At 59.1% G+C, this 21967-nt stretch overlaps 1 protein-coding gene across 15 annotated transcripts in view; it reads right to left on the reverse strand.

Moving 5' to 3' along the window:
- Positions 1-21967, reverse strand: part of MYO18A (myosin XVIIIA) — a 95627-nt gene that overhangs the window by 29933 nt on the left and 43727 nt on the right. For 10 of the 15 annotated variants that reach the window (XM_079799057.1, XM_079799058.1, XM_079799046.1 and 7 more), the window contains 19 exons: positions 18355-18390; positions 16268-16355; positions 15960-16066; positions 15667-15843; positions 15097-15310; positions 14827-14969; positions 14107-14207; positions 13243-13306; positions 12691-12835; positions 12333-12353; positions 9752-9928; positions 9444-9534; positions 8971-9163; positions 8100-8186; positions 5902-6043; positions 5603-5762; positions 4405-4591; positions 3653-3896; positions 1212-1321 (listed from right to left, as the gene is read on the reverse strand). In XM_079799057.1, the coding sequence (XP_079655183.1) occupies positions 1212-1321; positions 3653-3896; positions 4405-4591; positions 5603-5762; positions 5902-6043; positions 8100-8186; positions 8971-9163; positions 9444-9534; positions 9752-9928; positions 12333-12353; positions 12691-12835; positions 13243-13306; positions 14107-14207; positions 14827-14969; positions 15097-15310; positions 15667-15843; positions 15960-16066; positions 16268-16355; positions 18355-18390 (2487 nt within the window). Of the gene's footprint in view, positions 1-1211; positions 1322-3652; positions 3897-4404; positions 4592-5602; positions 5763-5901; positions 6044-8099; positions 8187-8970; positions 9164-9443; positions 9535-9751; positions 9950-12332; positions 12354-12690; positions 12836-13242; positions 13307-14106; positions 14208-14826; positions 14970-15096; positions 15311-15666; positions 15844-15959; positions 16067-16267; positions 16356-18354; positions 18391-21967 lie in introns of all 15 variants that reach the window. The other 5 variants (XM_079799050.1, XM_079799051.1, XM_079799052.1 and 2 more) reach the window with 4 other exon arrangements.

Consider the following 21967-nt stretch of genomic DNA (forward strand, 5'->3'; position numbering starts at 1 on the left):
GCCCAGTTGGGGCTGGAGACCATGAAGCTGTAGGAATTCAAGTCCACATGGTTGTATCCTTCTCTCCCACAGCAACTTGGCAGCGCTAAACTGAGGCAGGTGGATGCCCAAAGACTGGCCCTTCAGGGTGGGGCTGGGCAGGGCAGGTGCCAGGGGAGGCTCAGAGAGCTGAGGATGGTGATGAAGGCTGTGGCCAGAGGGTTTGAGGCTGAGCGGAAAAGGAAGTAAAGAGAGAGGGAATGGACGAGTAGAGAAAACGCAGTGGGATCCAGAAATGAGAGGTCTCAATGGACAGAGAGGAGTGAGGCGCACAGGAGGGAGGCTGAAGTCAGAGACGGCCACGCTGGAATCTCAGGGGCGGAGCATCTCCAGGGCTGGCAAGGTGCTGGGTGTGGCCGTGAGTGGGAGGCTGGAATGAAGGCGAAGCGTTAGAGAGAAGGGGTTGTGGGGCAGGTCGTCTACATTCACCCCAAGACTGCTGAGGACCCTGGCCGGTCCTGAATGCGAGAAGGTTCTGGGGTCTCCACGAATGTGAGTCTGTGTGTGACTCGGGACAAGGGGAGGGGGCTTTCTGCCTGTTCTGTAGAGCACCCGCCCTTTTAGGGAAGCCATCCTGAGGTCAGATGCTCTCAGAGTCAGGCAGGGTGCCTGCCTAAGGGCAGAGCACAGGGAAGGAGGGTTCCTCTGCTCGGGAGCCCTTTGTCTCTCCGAGGAGCTGCCTCTGGGGGTCAGGGCGACAGCCTAGAATGGCAGGGGGACAACCCCGTCAGCGGCCAGGAATCCCCAGCCCGGGTGGACAAGGGGCCCGGGAGGCCTGAGGCTCACCCTGGCACAGCTTCCTCTTGCAGGAACTAGTCCCACGTGGAGGTCAAGGCTGCGGGGCCCAGGGGCTACCAGAGGCACACCAAAACATGAGCTCTCATCTGCACCTGGAGGTTCCTGAAGGACTGTCAGCAGACACCCCACCTCGGGCCTCCAAAGGGGGTGGCTCTTCTCAGATTCCTGCCATCCATTCCCTAGGCTACCTTCTCCCTACTGACACAGCCTGGCTGCCGCCTGGCCCTGTCCTCATTCCGGAGGGCCAACACCAGGAGCCTGAGCAAGGGCCAGACCAATCCTCTCCAGGGAAGGAAGGGTAGCTGCTCAGAGGGCTCTGAGCTGAGAAAAGGGGGTCGGGGAGGGGGAGGGGGGGCTTTGGGGCCCAGACCTACCCGCCTTTCATCCACGACGATGTAGTTGCGCCCGTGTTTCTTGGTCAGGTGTGGGGCCAGGACATCAAAGCGGCGGCGGAACTCAGAAAATACCATGTGGTCAGGGTAACCTAGAGAGAGAGCAGCCCAGGGCCAGGCCCATCAGCACCTCCCCTGCTCCCACACACTCCAACAGCCACGGTGCCCAGGCACGGGCGGGGAGGGTCGCCCGCAGGGGAAGACACGGCGGGGGCAGGAGAGCCTGCGGTGGAGGCCAGCCCAGGAAAGGAGAGAGCGGAGAGGCAGCAGGCAGGGGCGAGGGACAGGAAGCCGAGAGGACATCTAGGGCTGCCCTACAGTGGCATTACAAGGTTTAGAAGGGGAACAGGTTCTTCTGGAAGGAAGCAAGTTCCCTGTCAGTGAGGGGTGCACGTGGGGGGTGGCTGACCACCTGGAAGGAATGCTATAAAAGCCAGATGGCCTCTTAAGACGCTTTCCAGTCCTCCAATCCACGACTGTCATAACCCAGAGAACAATGTCTTGAAGACTTAATAAGAAGAAAAAAAAAAATAGGGCATTAGAGAGTAGCTGAGAGAAACAGCACATGAGGTTGGAGGTGGAACCCTGGCCCTGGCTCCTGGTATCATGTGACCTTAGATGGGTCACGAGGCCTCTCTGAGCCCCGGGTTCCTGATTTTTAAATGGGGGCCTGACCACATATCTAGCAGGGTAGTCATTTAATGAGAAAATATGTAGAAAGCTTGACTCACTGGATGGCTCCTTTCCTCAGTCTACTGAAGCAGGACGTGGGAAGGTCTCCCTCCCTACCCCCATCTTGACCTTGAGTCCTAGGCTATGTGACCAAAAAGACTCGGAGGTGCTCTTTCCCTAAAGAGTGTGACCTCTCACAGAGGTGCCCTTACTGTCTGGGCTTGAGGTCAGGGCAAGGGTGAGATGGCTTCCGGTTTGGAGCAAGGTCAGGATGGTGGCCCGCGGGAGGTTCCCCGGACTCACCCGAGGAGACCAGAGCCCACCATCGAGGACCAAGAAACCAACTTGTACAGAATCATGGAATTTCAAACTGAAAAGGGTGTGAAACCAGATACAGCTCATCTTCCAGACATGGAAACTGAGGCCCGAGAGGTGGAGCGACCGCTTGCTCGAGATCCCAAAGGCTGTGGCTGGAGGCAGAACTGGACTCCGAGCCCAAACTCCGACAGCCCGTCGGGGGCTCCCTCCACCGTGCCAGCCTCGCTGGCTCTGGGAAAGCCTCCAACTGGGAGATGAGGCTGATGCATGTGCCTGATAATTGAAACAGGAGGCGGGGGCCGCGGAGGGGCCAAGACAAAGTGAGCTATTGATTGTATCTGAACTGCAATTAAATTGATGGGCCGGGATAGCAGGTCCGAACGCCTGGCATCTTAATTAATCATCAGCGCTATCGATGGTGGCTGGGGGCTGAGGGAAGGGGGGCCCCGCTGCTGCTGGCCTCATCGATCTGCTTGTTTGAGTAAAGCACATTGATTTTTGTTCAGAGCGGTAACAATCTGGTTTTGAAATAATAAACACCAACTCCATATCAAGACGTGGGGACAGATCGATGATTTATTTAGAGCAGAGCAGGGAGCCCGTTCCCTGGCTTGGCTGCCGAGGAAAAGTGGCGGTGCCCATGGGGATGCCTCCGGGGGACCTGGCTGTGGGTGGGCGGGACCCTGCCTGCTCCTCTCGCAAAGGGAAAAGGGCAGGAACCTGGCAATTCGTCACTTCTCAGACAAATGAAACCCTACTTGAGAGGCATGAACTGGGAAGCCGGTCCAAATCCCACTCTGCCACTCACAAGCTGTGTGATGTTGGGCAAGCTACTTAACCTCTCTGAGCGTTAGTCTCCTCCTCTGGGGAGGATAATAATACCTACGTGTCATGAGGCAGTCCAGTTCTGCCTCCACACATTGAATGCGTTAATGTGTGTGATGACTTTGGAATAGTGCCTGGTACTCTGTAAATGCTCTGTGGATGTTAACTATGATTAGCACCTCATTTCTCACTGTGGGAGGCTAACCCAGCGCCAGCCTGCTCTTGGAGGTAGGTACCTCCACTGAGTGGATGGTTCCAGGAGGCATCTGCTGCTGTGGGCAGAGGTGACCAAACCAGTGAGGGGGAAAGGATGGAGCTCTGGGTACAAGGCATGGGTGGGGGGGGGCAGGGGGGAGAAGAAGACAGGGATACGGAAGGGAGAGGCAGAAGAGAGGAGTCAGCAGAGTGGAAAGAAAGAGAAAGGAGCACACTGGGCTGGAAGATGAGACAAGATCCCACAGAGGAGGCCCTGGGGCAGAAAAGAGACCAAGGGCTGGCTGGAGACAGGAGGGGAGCAGCACCCTCTTAGCCCACAGTCCCCCTTTGAGAGACGGGGAGGGACAGAGGCAGCTCCAGAAAAGGGAAGTTGAGAGCGCAGGAGGCCCTACCTTGGCGGTACATGCGCATGGCATCAAGCAGGCGGGAGCCACGAAGCTGGGCGCGGAGCAGGGGCACGTCCAGCTGCAGGAGCCCGGCCTCGCAGTGGTCTCCTGAAGGCAGGTCCAGCTCGCTGCTGCTGCTGACCCGGCGGGAGGAGGCAGACCGGGGCTCCCCGGCCCAGCCCTCGGCCACAGGCAGGAAGCAGTGCACGAAATGCAGCTTCGACTTCTTGATGGTGTCAATGAGGGCATCCTGCCAGAGGGGAAGGGACGGCCCTCAGGGAACTGGTACCAGCACCTCCACTCCTTGCAGGCTGGCAAGTGCCCCACCACTGCCTAGGACATGCCGAGCCTGGGTAACTCTGCCGTTATAGATCTGAGTTACCGCCCTAGCAGGTTTGGCTCAGCGGATAGAGCGTCGGCCTGCAGACTGAAGGGTCGCAGGTTCAATTCCGGTCAAGGGCATGTGCTCGGGTTGTGGGCTCAATCCCCAGTGTGGGGCGTGCAGGAGGCAGCCGTTGCATGATTCTCTCTCATCATTGATGTTTCTATCTCTCTCTCTCTCGCACTCCCTCTCTCTCTGAAATCAATAAAAATATTTAAACCAACAACAACAACCAAAACCAGGTCTGAGTTGTCACTCAGGCACCAGCATCAATCAAGTCCAAGTGGGATGCAGAGTGGGCACTGGGTGACTTGAGTGTGCCCAGGCTACCTGCCAGGGGTGGGAAGGGGCACCGGGCCTGGGCTGGCAGACTCACCACCTGCAGCTTAATCTGGATGCACAGTGACTTCTTCTTGACAGCCGCCATGCCCGTGGTGAAGGTCTTCCGCATGCTGGTGGCCCGGCGCAGCGCCAGCTGCGAGCCTCCCTCCAGGCCCGCGATGGAGCCTGAGAGCACCGTGGCGCTGCCCGCCCGGCCCAGGAACAGGTTGCTGATGATTTTCCTGCCGGAGGAGGGAGGGCCGAGGAGGGAAAGAAGTCACATTCACAGAGCAGTAGAGGCCATTCCTTCTCGGAGCTCCTAGGAAGCCAGACAAGCCCCGCGCCACCCTGGCGGGGGGCCTGGCTTACCCGGGCGAGGGCTGCATGCCCCGCCCCCTACAGAGACACTGCAGAGAAATCCCTGAACAGTGAGAAGACAAAACCAGGGTGGGCAGCCGCCGAGGGAGGGGTAGCCAGGGAGTGGACAGAGTGGGCGATCGGTTCTCTGTCGCTAGGCAGGGCAGAGCGGGGGGAAAGGGTGCCCATGTAGCAGGACACAGTGGAGCCCAGCATCTTCTAACAGGAGATACAATCTATTACGTCTACTGTCTCCAGTCCCGCTGGAATGTAAACTCCATAAGGGCAGGGATTTGTGTTTTACTCAGTCACAGAGAAGGTGCCAATAATTATCTGTTAAATAAATGAATGGATGACAGGGATTATACACCTGAGAGGTTTCTAAGGCTATGCCTGCCTTCTGTGAAGAATGCAGGGGTGTTAGTCAAATCTAAAATTATAGCTCCCCCCAGAATAAATAAATAAATAAATAAGCCTGGCTGGCGTGGCTCAGGGGTTGAACATTGACCCATGAACCAGGAGCTCACGTTTCAATTCCCGGTCAGAGCCTGGGTTGTGGGCTCTCTCCCCAATAGGGAGCATGCAGGAGCAGCTGATCAATGATTCTCTCATCATTGATGTTTCTATCTCTCTCTCCCTCTTCCTACCTCTCTAAAATCAATAAAAATATTTTTAAAATACACACAAAAACCCAAAAAATACCTATAGGTCCTTCCAACCATGTCTGTCCCCACCTCTACTCCAGCAGGAGGCCACCCCCAAGCCCTCAACTAGCCTTGGCTATTGCCTCTTAGGAAGCAGAGGGTATCTACCCTGCTGGAGAGGGAGGCCTCTGACCAGGGGGCCCAAAACAGCCTTGGGGAGTGGGACGTGGGCAGAGTGAGTGGTATTCTTACTTCTGGGAGTCCTGCAGGAGCCGGGGGGCATTCTGGGTAGCCGGGTTCTGCTTGGTGTAGCTCAGCCAGCCAGCCACATTGTACTCCACCCAGTTGGTGCCATGGCTGTGGCCCAGGAGAAAATGGCGTGGTTTGCTGCTGCGCAGGAGGGGGCTTTGGCCTGAGGGTGGGAGATGCAAGGTTCAGACCATCGGGGCACCGGCTCCACAAAGCCCAGGGACTCAGTGCCACCTGGACCCATATAGGTGGGTTCCCCTGGAGAGGAAGTAGAGGGGCTGCCCTCCAGGGGTGCCGCCTACCTTTTTTGTCACCTTCCTGGGGGCCATAGTAGGAGAAAAGGCGTTCCAGGAGGGCCTCCTCAGTGGCCCCTGGCACCAGAGCCTCCTCCTCTAACAGCCACAGCAGGCCCCTGGCCTCATCTGTGCGGGCCAATGAGCGGACCTAGGGAGAAGCGGAGAAATCCCACTGTCACACGGAGCTGTGGGAAAGGAGCCAGTGCCCAGTCCCTACCCACACACTATAACTATGCTGCACACGTACACACATACACGCGCACACCGCACACACATCGCAGCTCCCGCCCCTCACTGCTGACACCTTGTGGAGCAGGTGGGCAGACAGGAAAAAGAGGAGGCCAGAAAGAGATCACAGAGAGAAGCCCACGGCAAAATAGGACTCCTAGGACTCGTGCCCAAAGTCACCAAAGACTGAAGGCTGCTTACACCCAGAGGCTCTCCTCCATCCTCATCCTCTCGCAGGTCACGTGGGGTTTGTGAGGGCCTCAGGCTGCAGTCACTCCCTGGGCATCACCTCCCAGCCTGTGAGGCTCTGAGCATAGCACGTGGCCTAAAGGAAGCTGTCAATAGTGACAGCTGTGGGGCTACTGAGGAGGCAGCACCCAGGTGGGGTCACTGCAGAGTCATAAACTCAAGTGTGAAAAGCGTAAGACAAGTGACTTCGTGGATATGAAAGCCCAAGTGGGCAGATCGAGGCTGGCTGGAGCCCAGGCGGCCCCATCTAAAGGGAACAGCCACCACGCAGCGGCGGCCAACCGCTGTCCTGCAAGAACGTTGGCCTCGTATTGGCAAATCCTCCTGTTTTTCAAGAGAAGGTAGAAAGACTGAAGTCTGACTTCTAACACCCCATGGAAGCCAAACAAACTCTATCTGTGGCCACATCCGGTCTGAGGGTATCTTTCCAATGGAATTTCCAAGTCTTCCTCAAGCAAGAAGGACTGAACTTTCCCCACCCCCAGGCTGGCCTGGCCTGTAGGGACCGGGGGACAAGAGAACAAAGAGAGATGCCATTTCCCTCTTTGACCCCAGCTGCCCACCTCTCCTCCCTGACGCTGCCCAAGGGAGCCAGTGTGATTACCAGGAGGCGACCAAGGACTGATGAGCAACTACAGTCCCAGAGTGGCTAGAGCTGCCAGCAGGAATGAGCAATGAAGTCATCAGATGGTGAGTGGCAGGCTGGGCACTGAGGGGCCCTCATCCCCAGGGGTGCAACTGCCCGATGCCAAGGCCCATCAGATGGGAAGAGCAAAGAAGGGAAAGAATGGCCAACCCCCATCCAAATACACTGTCTGACCCACTGCCGCTCCTAAGCCACACGGACTGACATCCTCCTACTCGCGGAACTGGCAAAGGTACTGGAGGGAGGCCACCTCGGGAGCCCAGGTGTCGGGGGAAAGGCCAGCTTCCCCGGGGAGATGTGCATCTTGGACACTTCAGGCATTTGTCCCGGGGGGACATTCACTCTCTCCGAGCTCCACGCCCTTGCTAGCCAACGGGGCCTTCCCACAAGGAAGAAGGAGAGGGAGACAGGACTCGAAGCAGAGCGGGAAGATCAGCAAGCCTAGCACAAATGTCGGTTCCCCAGTAAAACGCCTTAGGTGACTTCCCTAAGTGAAGATCATCACCAAATGCCAAGTGCACTTCAGGCCAGCCAGTCCCCAGGCAATAAGGCATCCAAGACACTAGTCCCAAGGGTGACCGAGCCCATCCCCGGGGGGAGAGCTCATATCCTCATGGCCCCCAGTGGGTGTCTAGAGCTGGGTCTATTTCCCTGTTTGGGTGCAATGCTGCCTCTTCACCCCACTCTGCCAGGCGCATCAGTCTTCTTCTCGGGGACCATGGGAGAGAACGACTATGTCCTTTGAGTCCAGCCAGGCCCTCCCCACCTCGGAGGACCGGAGGCTCAGCCAGTCACAGGACAGGGCCTAAGCCTGGCTGGTAAGAGAGGAGGTACGCCTTCCTGTCTGGCTCAGACACCCAGGGGCAGAAGAAAGTGCTACCTTCCTGGCCAAACTGGCTGAGGGGTGAGGGAGGGGCAGGGACCACAGCTCTCAAGTGCTTGGTGTCTGGGCCTGATTGCTGGGCCTCCCCTCAGCACCCAGGGGCACACTGGCAACAGTTCATACAGGGAGGGTCCTACAGAGGAAGAGGAATGGGAAAGGAGAGAGAAGACAGGCCCAGGGCCTCGCTGGAATTCCTACCAGGGTCTGATGGGAGGCTTGGTCCACGGCAGAAACAGAATCGTCCGTGGCCGGCTCCAAGTCGTCAAACGCCAGCTCGATGTTCTCCTGGGAAGGAAGGCAGAGCGTAGTAAGCGCAGGGCCATGTGTGGGCGCAGCTCTATGAGCAGGCGAGGTCAGCAAGTCTGAGCTCCTGTCCCACGCAGGAGCGCCCCTCTAGCAGCCCGAGTGACAACGCTCACTGCCTCCCAGGGCACCTCGTGCCATGGACAACTAAAACCCTTCTACCCTCCTTTCACACTGAGCTAAAGTCACCTGTTCCTGTTATTCACATCCGCTGAGTAGACTATGAGGAGTAAGCCTTTCAATTTCACACTCTTCCTTACACTTGAAGACAACTGTCATTTTCCTCCTGAATCTTCTCTGGTCCCCAATAAATATCCTTCCCAGGATCAATATCCCTCACCTCCACATGAGGTGGGATTTCTAGATCTAGTCTCATCCAGGACACCCTTTTGTGGAGGGGCCCCCAATGATCAGTCACCATCTTAACAGGTGAGGAGACAGGGAAGGCCAGGCCCAACGCACAGTGGCGATCCCAGGGCTTAGGTGGCACCTGAAAGGTGGGCAAGAAAGGGCTCCCGGGACCCTGAATGCATCGTTAGTTCTTGGGGAGCAAACTCCACTAAGTAAGAATGTAGCTTGGGCAGGAAAAGAGGCCTAGGCCCGAGAGCACGGGCGGACAGAAGTTACAAGAGCGTAAAAGCTGGGAAGGAGCAGCCAGCGGGGAAGGTGGTTCGTCCCCTCCTCCACAGATGCCCTCCCTGAGGGGCCGAGGCCAGAGGGTGAGGCTTGGGGGGAGGGGGCAGGCAGCGCCAAGGTCAAGAGCTACCTCCTTGTATCTTTCCAGCTCCTGCACAAAGGTGCGCTCGTGGAAGAGCCTCTGCAGCCGGTCCTGGGCGTAGTTGTGGCACAGCTCCTCGAAGGAGGCTCCTCGGGCCGCCCCGCCCTGCTCAGGGTTCTGGAAGCCCGGAGTATCCACAATCATCATAGAGCAGAGCGAGTGCTGGCTGGACTTGAGAGCCCTTCACAGGGAGAGGCTGGGTCAGAGCTGGCTAGGGCAGGACCACTGAACAGCCCCCACTGGCAGCCCAGTCCTGCCCCAAGCAAGCTCCCATCCATCTCTGTGCGCATGCCCAAGACCCTGGTGGGGAGGGCGTGCCTCCCTTGGCCTATAAGGACACGGGGCCCTCTGCTGGTGGAAGATGGCTCTGCCTCGGCAATCGCACAGCACAGAGGCTTCGACTCCACCTGGGTCAAGGCAGGAAGCCCATGAGCTCCTGGGCCCTCCTGCCTGGCACTCACCGGTTCACCAGAGAGACAAGAAGGGTGAAGAGCTCGCTGTAGAGGCCAGACGCCATGCCCTCTAAGCACTCCAGTGCACTCAGTTTGGGGCCTGCGGGGCAAGAGCATCAGCTGTGTCTCCTGCTCCCTGGGATCCCCACCCGGGTATGCTCCCTCCCTACCCAGGGCCAAGTCAGCAGGGGTCTTGGGGCTTCCTTTCCCCCTGATGGAAGGTCTAGTCACCCCAGCAGTCTCCCCAAGGCAGAGAGAGCAGTGAGCCCTGGAGGAAGCCTCCCAATGACAGTCACCAGCCCAGGGGCTCAGGGTACCTGTACCATCTCCCAGGCCGCTCTCCTCGGGGCCCTGGCGGAAGGAGGTGGAGCGCTGCAGGGTGCCGCCCTTGTGCTGGTGCTTGAAGATGGATGAGGAGAGCTCCTCCAGGCTGCAGCCCAACAGGTACGCGGCCTTCTGGGCCCACTCGTGGCGGGCAAACTGCTTGCGCCCAGCTACGGGGTAGAAAGAACCATCTGGTGTCTCGGGTCTTCCTCCTTAGGCCATTTGATGCCCTTTGGCTCCCTGTTCCCATTGGACTGGGGAGTAGGCATCTTCCAGAGGCAAAACCAGCCCAGATGACACCAGAGGGCTTCAGGCAAAACAAGGACAGCCAGCAACTGCCAGCTTCCTGTGTCCCTGCGGGGTGGAGAGAATGAGCAGGTCCTAAAAGAGGAGGTAGTACACCCTGCTGCCACCAGAGGGCATCCTGTCAGCTTCCAACATCCATTTAGGGCAGTGATGGCGAACCTATGACACGCGTGTCAGCACTGACACGCGTAGCCATTTCTTTTCTTTTTTTTTTTTAAATATATTTTATTGACTTTTTACAGAGAGGGAGAGAGAGGGATAGAGAGCCAGAAACATTGATGAGAGAGAAACATCGATCAGCTGCCTCTTGCACACCCCCCACTGGGGATGTGCCCGCAACCAAGGTACATGCCCTTGACCGGAATCGAACCCGGGACCCTTCAGTCCGCAGGCCGACGCTCTATCCACTGAGCCAAACCGGTTTCGGCGCGTAGCCATTTCTGATGACACGCGGCTGCTAAGGCGGCCGCATGCTGAGGATGAAACATTTGCTGCTCCTGAGGATGAAACATTTGCGAAATAATGTTTTTTCCTCAAAGTGACACACTACCCGAGTTATGCTCACTTTTTTGGCAAAGTTTGACACACCAAGCTCAAAAGGTTGCCCATCACTGATTTAGGGCTTGGCTCCCGGGTACCAACTTGGGGAAATGCAGTCAGAGGATGAGCCAGCCCACCTACGATGAGCACTGAGATCCACCTGTGCCTCGGGGGACAGGCCATGAGGGAGTACCATGCTTTCCCTTCCCTGAACGCATCAGGACTCTCCCTCTTACCTCCAGGCATCTGCCAGGGAAGACCACGAACACCCACCCAGGGCCCAGCAGTGGGGATATGAGGCAGCCTCAGAGGAAAGAAAGCAGCCCACGCAGACAGAAGTGCCTCAGCCAATCTGTGTCTAATCACGGCAATTAGGGAACGCTAACAAGAAACAAGGTTTTACCTTCAGCAGCTTCTGTAAGGCAAAGGACCAGCATGCAGCATGCAAAGAAAAACAGCATGTTAGCAAACAGTCATCAACTGAGCCCGCCAGGCCCACGGGGAGGGATTGTGGAGGGTGGGGGTTTGTGAGGATGAGCAGGCAGGAAAACACAACCATGTTCAGACTCAGGAACACAAACACACGCGCACTCACAATCTCAAAGGAGTATGTAATCGCACTGACACACATACACAAGAACCTCCAAAGACAATCTCTCTCTCTCTCTCTCTCTCTCTCTCTCTCTCTCTCTCTCTCTCTCTCACACACACACACACACACACACACACACACACTTCTCTTTCCCCTCAGTCTCCAAGGCCCCAATCCCCCTGGAAGCTCTGAGGAGGTAACAGATCCTGCTCACAAGGTAGGTCCACGTGCTCCACACCCAGCGCTCTCCACCCGCAGTCAGCACTGAGTAGGACTGGTTATAGGAAACCTGGGTCTGTCACCTCCTCAGAATGAAGGAACTTCCTTAAGACACAGCCCGCCAGCCACCCGCCTGGCCGCCTGGCCGCCTACAGTTTGGAAAACAACTTCTTTACAACAGATCCTGCTTCCTTTTTGGTGGAGATGCCACCTGCTGGGATCATAAGGAGTCTAACACCCGGACGCCTGTTCTTCCACGTATCCACCCACCCACCCACCAGCGCTTCCTCGCTCCTGCCGAGCAGCCTGCAGCCCTTCACATCCCGAAGGAAGATGAAGCCAAAGCCCCAGGTGCTGCTCGGAGGCTCCCCTTGCCCTAAACCGGAGGAGAAAGAGGTGAAGAGGTGCTCAGAGCACCCGCCCATCAGTGTAATCTCAGAGGAAGGCAGCCGAGTTTCCAAGCCAGGCCGAGCTCTAGCCATTCACAAGCCCCCAAGCACAAGTGCCGTAATTGCAGCCCATTTGTTACCATGGTGCTTGCTGCCCCCTAGTGGCCTCACCCTGACATGCAAGAGGAAGAAACCTGCTACCAAACCCGTGGAGAGAAGGGTAGACTCGGGGGAAAACTGGCCTTGGGAAACCCCAGGAAGCAGGCCCACCCTACCCCACCTGCGCCCCAAGGGGGGGCATCGTGAGAGCTTCCAGGATCTGGATGCAAAACAGATAGAAGCAGGTATTTGGGGGACTCTAAGAGCCCACAGCCAGCGGGTGCCCTCGCCACCTCAACCCAGAGGTTTCTCCCAGGCCAGTCCCCTCATTACAACAGAACAAGCCCAGCCCCCAGAGAGAGCCCAGGTCAAGCACCAAGAGGGGGCCAGGGGGCCCCGACACCCCAGGGAGGGGCCAAGGTCAGTTACCCTCTTGCTCCTCGGGGGCCTCTGTCAGAAAGGGAACAAGAAGGAGAGTTATTCCAGGGGGCTGCTCTGGGTCAGGGCCTTCTCTTCCCCCTCAGCCTCTAAGCCCCCAGGCCCCCAGCTTTCACAGTGCTCCCGCGCACTGCCACCTAAACCAGGCCTCTGGCCATCACTGGCAGAGATGCTTCTCCGGGTGTCGGGAGCCCTCTGCTCTGATGTTGAGGGGCTGGAAGAGGCACAGTGAAAGAGGGGTGTCTGATAACAGATGAGTCTGCTGGGCAAGGACAAACTGGGAGTGGGAAGGTCCCCCAAAGGTCTCTTGGGTGACAAGCCAGATGGTGTGGGGCCCATGGGAGATTACCTTTGGTGGCTCCTGCAGCCCCCAGGTGGTAGATGGCAGCCAGGATGAGCCAGCAGGCTTTCTGCTCATCAGGGGAGATGCCCAGCACCTTCATGGCCGCCTGCAGCTTACTGAACTGCTGAGCTGCCTTCTGCTTCTCCTCCGGCTACAGGGACAGAGGGGCACACGGGCACCGGATCTCAGAGGGGCTGCCCCCCGCCCCCCGCAGCAGACCCCCATACCCTCAGGGAGGGCCAGGCTAGGGGAGAGCCACCCAGCTGGAGCCGGGCTCCTGCTGTTCCCACGGGGCACTGCAATGCATTGGAGGCTTCTTCTTCCTGTTTTTCATCCTCACCCCAGGACATGTTTATTGATTTTAAGAGAGGGGAAGAGAGAGAGAGAGAAACATCGACTGGTTGCCTTCCATACACACCCTGACCGGGAACTGAACCAGGAACCTTTCGGTGTAAGGGACAACACTCCAACCCGCTGAGCCACACCGGCTAGGCATTTGAGGCTTCTTTGACCCCCAAGGCCCAGGGCTGTCACCCCAGTCCCCACAGGCCCCCTCACCTTGGCCAGGGGCACAATCCCGAACACATTGTTCTCGGACAAGTGGTTCAAGTGGAGCTCTGTCCTAGGGGCACAAATGAGGCATCAGCACAGTGCTTGGTCCCTATGCCCAGGCCATCTCCCTACCAGCGTGGAGACGGACAAACTCAGCTTCCAGACGCCCTCCTGCCAGGCCAGCTGCTACTGCCTTCCTTAATTGGCTGGATGCCTGGCCAGGGTACCAGTCTCCCCGGCACAGGTCACCCGAGATGCTGTGGTGCCGAGTGTCAAGCCAGACCCCGGGGAGGGGGCAGGAAACCTGCCTGAAGGGCGAGTCCCGCAGGACAGAGACTGTGCCCTCGGGTGCAAGAAGACCTAAAGAGGAAATGCCCAAAGGCTGTGCGCTCGGCCTCATCGTTTATCCTCTCGCCCGCGAACACCGACAGCAAGTCTGAAGGCCTCAAGGGAAGAGCCTGGCAGAGGAGCCAACCTGGGGGCAGGAGGGCCAGCGAGGAGGGAGGGCACTGGAAAGGGGTTAGGCTTTGGGCCCCCGTGTGGACAGCTCAGCCCCCTATCGCTGTGTGACCGCAGGCCAGTTCCTGACCGCCTGCATCTCAGGGTGCCTTCTCTCTGGGTCTGGCTTAGCAGAGATGCTAGCTAAGCACTGGGAACACTGCCGGGTTCACTGTGCCCCGCACACATAGCCAGACCCCTGTGCCCAGGAAAAGGGAGCTCCTGCCGGGCAGGGCCTTGGCTCATTCGTCTTGTCACCCTCAGGGCCTGGCAATAAGCAAATGGCACGGGTGCAATCGAGTGGCCAGGTCTAGGAGCTCTCCGGGGGCTGGAGCCCAAAGCTCCCTCCCCGCTCCCTCTGTCCCATCTCACCTGAGGGTGCCGTCCCCACAGGCCAGCAGGTAGTAGAAGACGTTGAACGTGGCCTCGCTGGCCGGGCGCCGAGCCACGCGCAGTTTCTCCAGAAGCATCGTCTGTGTGCAGCAGGAAGGGTGTGGGCAAAGGAGAGAAGTGCCCGGAAAAGCTTCTCCCGCCCACGGCAGAGAGGACTGGGCCCACGGAACGAGCGGCTGCTGGTTAACCTCCAGGTGCTCAACCAGAGGCCAGACCACCTCCGGGGCAAACCCAGGCAGAAACCAGAGTGTGTGTGTGTTGGGGGGGGGGGGGAAGGGGGGAGGGGGCGCGGAGACAGGCCCAGCTCACGGGAGGACACTGCCCCTCTGCCTACTTCCTCGGCACAGCCTTCACGGGAAGCTGGACACTTTGTGGTGAGAGATTTCATTTAGCAAGGAAGGGAGTCGGCTTTGGCCGGGCCTTCCTTTACTGACAAGCCCGTCTTTCCCGGGTGAAACCCACCTGAGAGAAGCCCCTGAGCACGGGGCGGGGCTTGGGCAGGCAGCTGAGCTGGGCCCCACCCAGGGCAGCAGGCACAGGGAAGAGAATGGGGAAGGGCTGGGCAGAGCAGGCCAGCCCCAGTGCCAGGGTCCGTTTTGTTGGGGTCGAATCCCAGGAAAATGGGACACAGGAGAGAGCCTGGTTTCCAGGGCATGAAACCAGGTGGCCAGTCTCCCGCCACCCTGAGTGTCCCCTCACCTGAATGGAGGCCGAGGCCACCTGGCCAGCTTGGTCAAAGTCTAGGGAGAGGATCTGGGAGAAGCGGGTGGCGTTGCCGTTCATGATGGTGGGGCTGTTCCCAAAGGCCTCCAGCAGGGTGTACAGAGCCTGCCACTTGTCCACTGGAGAGGAGAGGCCCGGGGGCCGTCAGGAAAGCCGGGGCGCGGAGAGGCCGGGGAGGAAAACGCTGGCACCAGGCCGGGGCCTCCATCCCCGCCCTCTCCCCCAAGCCCACTCTCAGTCCCTCACCAGAAAACACCTTGTTCCCGCTGGTGCCTGCGATGGTGGCCAGGTATTGCACCAGGTGCTGGCAGCTGGTGGTCTTGCCACTGCCACTGCTGCCCAGGAGGACGATGGACTGGTCCTGACGGCTCATCAGCATTGCCCTGTATGCCGTCTGGGCCACGGCATAGATGTGGGGTGCCATGTCCTCCCGCCGACACCCCTTGAACATGTGCATCACCTTGGGCAGGAGAGGGATGGGGAGGATGGCTAGGCTCTTAGCTGGTCCACTCAGATACCCCTCACCCCCAAGGTCCACATCTTTCTGGGCCTTTCACTCCAGGGCGGCAGCGGGATTCCGAGGCTAAGGCCAGGCCTGGAAATGCAGATCCTCGCCACGTCCTGGCCTCTGTTAGAGGCTGGGGAGGGGCTTTCTGTCCTCACCCCTTGAAGTGACACCTCTTCCCAAGCTCAACTCAGAGAGTGGACAGGAGCCCAGCGGGATGCCGAGGAGAAGGGGCAGAGCCAGAGAAGGTGGGGTAGGTGGTGGCTGGGTGGGTCCATGAGGGCAACACAGTGGTTTAGGGGGCATCGCACCTTCTCGGAGTACACAGTGGGGGCCCCACGGGGGCTGAGGACCAGCAGGCTGGGGCCGGCGTACGTGTGCAGCAGGCTGGCGCCGTAGCGCTGGCGCAGGGTGTGCACGACGCTGGACTCATTGAGGTACACCAGCGAGGCCAGGTCTTCTAGACGGTCGCAGGAGGGGGCATTGGCCTGTGTGAAGGGACAGGCAGGAGGGCACTGAAGGAGCCGGACCTGTCTGCACTGCCAGCGGACAGGCCTGCCCTGCTCAGCCCACCTCCTGTGCCCTCCACCAGCCTCCTGCCAACCTTCTCCACATCGTCCTCATCCACATCCAGGATGGCTCCATCGTGGTCCAGCTTCACGCGCACCTTCCCCTCGGGCAAGCTGAGCTCCTGGGATTTGAGCTGACTGGCTGCAGAGCGGCGCGGACCGTCAGACGTGGGCCTGGGAAGGCGTTGCTACCCGCTTTGGGCCCTTTAGGGTCCTGCCTCCTCCCTCACTGTATCACCGGCCCCTCCTTGCTCACCACCCAGCCCTTTCCAGATGCAGAAAGCAGCCCGGCCCTGAAACCCTAGAGGCCCGGGCATCTGCCCCTGGGCGCCCCCAGGCTCACCCAGAGAGAAGCCATCCTTATGGACCAGCCACACCTTCTCTGTCTCGTGCCAGGCCTCCTCCGCTGCAATCTGCTCCTCTGTCTTCACCTGCCAGAGGGAGGGGAAGAACACATAGTCAGACTCTGTTCTGGAAAACAGGCAGGGACAACGGGAGAGAGGAGATACTTGAGGGGAAGGGCTTCCAGAGGAGCCGCTGGGCGAGGGGGGCAGTTGGTTGGCAGACACAGAACAGGGACATCAGCGGTGCCAGAGGGAAAAGGTGGGGAGGCCAGGAGGGAGGGGTGGTCCTGGGGGGCCTTGAGGACAAGGACACAGAGCTAGTGTCCCTGAGGCCCGTGGCACAGGGAGCATGGATCCAGGAGAGAGCGATCCCTGGAAAACAAATCAGCAGGTTCTACCCTCCGCTGCCCTTCCCCCACCTCCCTGGGAAGCCTGTGGGATTAGTACCCTCAGCCCACAGCCCTCCCTGGGCCACAGCTGCTGTGACCTCTCAGGCCCAGCGTCTCCCTCATCCTGACGGGCCCTCCCTTTCCAAGCCGGGGAAGGGCATTTCCTCAGGACCTGGGGAGGGAGCGTGTCCCGAGGACCTCACAGTGCAGAACGGTAAGTGGGGCCCATGTCTGACTCCAGAGGATGCTCCACGGGGCAGGGGCGATGCCCAGATGCCCACGCCAGCCTCCCTGCTCCTACTCCATGCCTCCTCAGAAGGCGGTAGGTACACAGACCTAGGTGGACATGCTAAGGCCATACAGGGCATGACCAGAGATGGGAAGACACCTGCATGCCACCCAGATGGACACCAGAATGGGTATAGAGGGGCTGGGAGCCCCTGGAGGCCCCAAGTGGTCACCAATCAGAAAGAAGCATTTGCAGGGTGTGGGGCTGCCAAGCCTGGCACTCTATGAGAAGACTTGGAATGGTGCCAGGGGGAGCTTGGCAAACAGAAGACAGACCCATCAGGCTCCTTTAGTTGTGTGTGGGCAAAGGGGCAACAGGTCATCCAGGGCCCTGCTGGGGGGATGGTCACCCCCCATGGCATGGAGCAGCCATTAGGCTGCACCCCGCCCTCTGAGGATCCTCAGCTCTGAGGTACAATTCGCCTGCTCACGTCCCCCACCCTCCCGAGACCTGAGGCACACACACTGCTCTGTGACACTGAGCCCTGGTGAGGGAAGGAGAAGGAGAAGAAGACATAACAAGAGGAAGCGTTTTCTCTGTCACGTTTCCTAGAGCTGACAGAGATCTGGGTTCTGCTCCCAGGTTGGATCCCGGCTTCCGAGAACGCTCTCCCTTGCTGACTGCCCTTCCCAGCTACAGAGTGAGAAGGCGGGGCTACACCAGTGGTCCCCAGACTCTGGCAATCATGGCAGTGGAATTACCCTTCAATTAGGAGGATCACTATGGGGTACCTATAGCTTAAATTAAGTGAAGACATTAAAAAAATGGTTAGTTTGTTATATCTGAAGAAATGTAACTTTATAAAACAAAATTATTTTGTACATGTTGTCTTTTTAAAATCACGTGAGACGGGCGAAACCTTTGTCTTGAATGGGCACGTTCTACGGGTCAAGTGTTTGAAGACTGATGTATAAGGTGACATCAAAGGGCCATGGCCTATAACTAGCTCCTTTAGAGCTAATTCGAAGGTGGGTTTCCCACATTGCCCAGCAGGTGGAGACAGAGAATGCCGCATCTTCAGGCTTGGGCTGGGGACCGGGGGTGGGGAGGATGGGGGTAGGGATTGAGCCTTTTCAGCTACCCAGAGTGAGCAGAATTGAAACACCCAGAAACCAAAACCCTGGGTCTCCAGTGGCTAAGGACCATGTATCACAGAAGCCAAACTCAAGGGGTGACACTCAGTCTAGACTCTCCCCCCAAGGGCCTGACACAGAGCTGCCCGTCTCCAACTCTTAGCACTGCCTCCCGGGAGGATCCCGCCAGACAACAGGTGGGGACCAGAAGGGGAAGGAGGCCTTACACTCCAGCAGGAGGCCCGAGCACAGACGCCGGCCCAGGTACAGGCCGGGGGTGGCAGGCGGTCACCGGAGGAAGTGGAGGGCTCCTGAGGGGGACAGGAACACCCTACCTGGCTGTGGGCAGGAGAGGCGGCCTCAGGGTCCAGCTACCAGCAGCAAGCAAAGAAGAGAGAAGAGGGGTGAAGACAGGCAGACCATCGGCACATCCCCTTCAGCAAGCACCCTGGGCTAAGTGGGCGGGCACTCTCAGGCTGCCTAAGGTGTGGGGTACGTGTGGGAGTTGCTTAGCACCAGGAGGGGGCGTTGCTGGCCTGGGCAGGTGAACTGAGCCCAGGGCAGGACAGTCTCTCGCAGGCTGGCCATCTAGTCCATTCTGAATTGGGCTCCTCTTCTGTGTGCTGCCAGGCCAGGCCTCCTCACCATACCCAGGGCCGTGTTCCCCTGCGAGCCCCTTGCCTTATTTATAGGGCATTTTCCAGCCTAGCTCCCCGGTAGCCCTCAGACCCCAGGACAGGGCTGTCCCTGGCCTCCCATACACACCACCCCCCGAAGGCTGCCCTTCAGAAATGTCATCACTGTACTTCTCAGACAGCAAGACCACCAGTAGCCCCAAGTCTAGGACCCTCCCCCAAACCCCCACTGAACCACCACGCCACTCCCAGGCAGGCACAGTACCCATGGCACGTGGAGGCATGCCCCCCATCCGGTCCACATGCCAACTGCCCGAGCATAAGGCACCTTGACCTCTCTGCCTCTAGCTGGTCACGTAAAGGCCTTTCTGGAGAGGAAGGGGAGTCAGCCAGGCCTTGGACCTTGCCTCTTAGCAATGGACGAGGAGTTAACAGGCCCCCTGGGTCTGGAGAGCCAGGGCATCAAAAAAGGGGAGTGCCAGCCCCCGACTCGACACCCACCAGACCCTGGCACCAAGACATGTCCTCACGGCAAGAGAACAGGGCCAGGAAAGGGGGCTGGGCCCCCAGCCAAGAGGGGTCCCTCCCACAGGCACTGGGCTCCCTGGAGGAGCAGGTGTCACTGTGCTCAGACCCACCACAGAGCCCGTCTCTCCTTTCTTGAAGTGGGAAGCCCACGGTGAGGCCCCCAGGACCCAGGGAGCACTCTTCCACAGGCAGGTGCTCCCCGTACCCACACACACACACACACACACACACACACTCTGGCCGCCAGCCTCAGGCAAGAGGAGGCCAGGGCCCGGGGAACCACACCCGGGAGGTGGCATTACAGAAGCGGTGAAGATCCTCTCAAGCCGCAGGTGGGCCTCCTCCGCGGGGCTCAGCCGGACCTCGGGGGCAGCTCCTGCCTGGAGGTTAAACCACCATTAGTCCTGGCCCCGGGAGTGGTGGGGACACAGCATGCCAGGCTGCCGGCCCAGGAAGCCACCAGGACCCAGTGGGTAAGTGAAGTAGGGTCAGGAAGGCGAGCCAGGCACCAATCCGAGGTTTTAAACGACCAGACAAGAAAGACACAACAGGTGCCTGAGCGTTCTGAGGCTGTTTCTTCTCACCGTCTCAACCACTTCAGCACCCGGCGGCCCTGCTCTGCACGCACCCTCCGGCCTCTGCCATCAGCCAAGGCGGCTGCAGGCCAAGCCGAGCTCTTCTCTGATCCCAACTCCCCTCTGGTGAGAGGTGGAGGACAGGGAGCCAGAGGGAGGGCACAGCCCAGGGACAGGCGCATGGTGCTCCCGGCTCCTGGGAGGTTTTCTCAGGGATGGCTGGTTCGCCTCCTGCCCTGCCCATCAAGCCAAATCGCCCCTGCCAACTCCTGGGCACTAGGAGGTCGGTTTCCTGAGGCAGAGTGAGCCAGGAGGGCTGGGGAGAGCTGCAGCCTGCTCCCCTCTAGGTTCTGCGAAACCCAAGAAGAATTGAATAGGTGCCAGACGGGTTCTGGGGCCTTAGGAATCCCAGGGGCTGGGTAGGCTGTGCCCTGCCCCGCCCCTTCCAGCCCGGAGCATGCAAGAGCAAGGAGAAGCAGTGGTGAAACTCCACCCCCGCCCACACCCACCCCTCACGAGGCCTCAGAAGGGTCTATAAACACGGGGAAAGCTTACAGAGAACTGTCCCCAAGCCTAGGACCCGCCAAGCAGGCATCACCTTCCATGGGAAAGGGCTGAACTGACCGTCCTTGCCTATCCCCTCTGCCTCTCAGCATCCTGTCCCACCCAGAAGGCACTTTGTGGACGGACAGCGCCCCAGATCCAAAGGGGGGACCCACTGTGCCCATTAGCCCCCCAGGCACAGGGCTCCTCGAGATCCTGCTGCCACAGGGGACTGCTGCCAGGCCCGCAGGTAGTGATGGCAATGATGGTATTAATCACTACTGTTATTAGCATCACCACCAATACTACCGTTTATTTATGGAGCACCCACCACGCCAGGGACTGGGCGGGGAGCATTCACTATCTGAATCACCTCTAACCTTCTCAGTAACCCTTCAAAGCAATTCCAAAGTCCAAAAACCCCCCCAAAACCCGAAGATGCTTCTGAACTATTTTGGTGGCCAGTCCTGACTATATTCTATCCCTCTGCAGCGTGAACAATTATAGGTTTTGCTGTGGAAATATTAATGTTTGGTTATGAGTGGCTGCTCATTATGTACACTGCATGGCATTCTAAAATATAAAAATGACTAATTTCCCAAATACTTCTGGCCCCAAGGGCTACAGAGAAGAACCGAAGACCTGCGTTCTCCCCACTCGACAGATGAAGACTCGGGGATGGGACCTTGCTGCGATCCCTCTGGGGTGAGTGGCTGGGGTGTGGGCGCACAGAGGCCTCCCGACTTCAGTTCTTCCCACCCTAGCGCTGATCTGCTAAGACTCCGGATCTTGACGTAGGGTCTGGAGCCACAGGCTGAGCCCACGTCGCTGAGGCCCAGCCCTGACGCCCACAGAACAGCAGCATGCTGGTTAGTAGTCCCATCACAGAGCCCAGGCCACCACCGCTCTGGCATCCCATCCAGGAGAGCCATGCAGCCCCCCCGCCTTCAGCAAAGGCGCCGGCCTGGCCTGTGGGGGAGCCTTCGGGAAGCCGGTTGTGAGGGTGCCTGGCCCTCGAGCGCGGGAGGGTGGTGAGGGGCACGGGAGGTTAGTGACACACTCGGGTACCTCCTGCTGCACGTCAGGGGCTGGCGGCTGGCACTGCTGCAATCCGGTGAGGCTCGACTTCGGGCCAGCGGGGCCTGAGTCGGCCAGCTCTTCTGGCGCGGCTGGGGAACACTGCTTCTCTGGGGTTCCGGGCTTGGCTGGGGAGTCCACCACCTCGGGGGAGCCTGGTTTCCCCGGGGAGCCTGGCTCCTGGCTGGGGGGCGTCTCTCCCTTCCCAGGAGACTGCCTGCTGCGGGGCTTGTGGTCCTTGCCCCTGCCCCGGGACATCAGGCTCCGCAGGCCCACGGAGAGCTCATCCTTGGCTGCCTCCTTCTTTGCTTCAGGCTTAGATGGAGCAGGGGGAGGAGGAGGAGGAGGCGGGGGAGGTGGCTTGGGACCAGGGGCTGCCTTTTCTCCCTTCTTGCCTCGAGCTGGGTGCTCCGGGGATTTGACCCCTCTGCTCGGTGGTTCCCTGGCATTCCCAGGCTCCTCGCCAGGCAGCACCTTGCTCACCACCTTCCTCACTGCGTTTGCCACCTTCTTCCGGGACAGGCCCGGGGCCTCCTCGCTTGGGCCATCGGCGGAGGTAGCCCCCAGGCCATTCATGGCCGGTGTGGGCA

The sequence above is a fragment of the Cnephaeus nilssonii genome (assembly GCF_951640355.1).
Source record: "Cnephaeus nilssonii genome assembly, chromosome: 19".
Taxonomy (NCBI): domain Eukaryota; kingdom Metazoa; phylum Chordata; class Mammalia; order Chiroptera; family Vespertilionidae; genus Cnephaeus; species Cnephaeus nilssonii.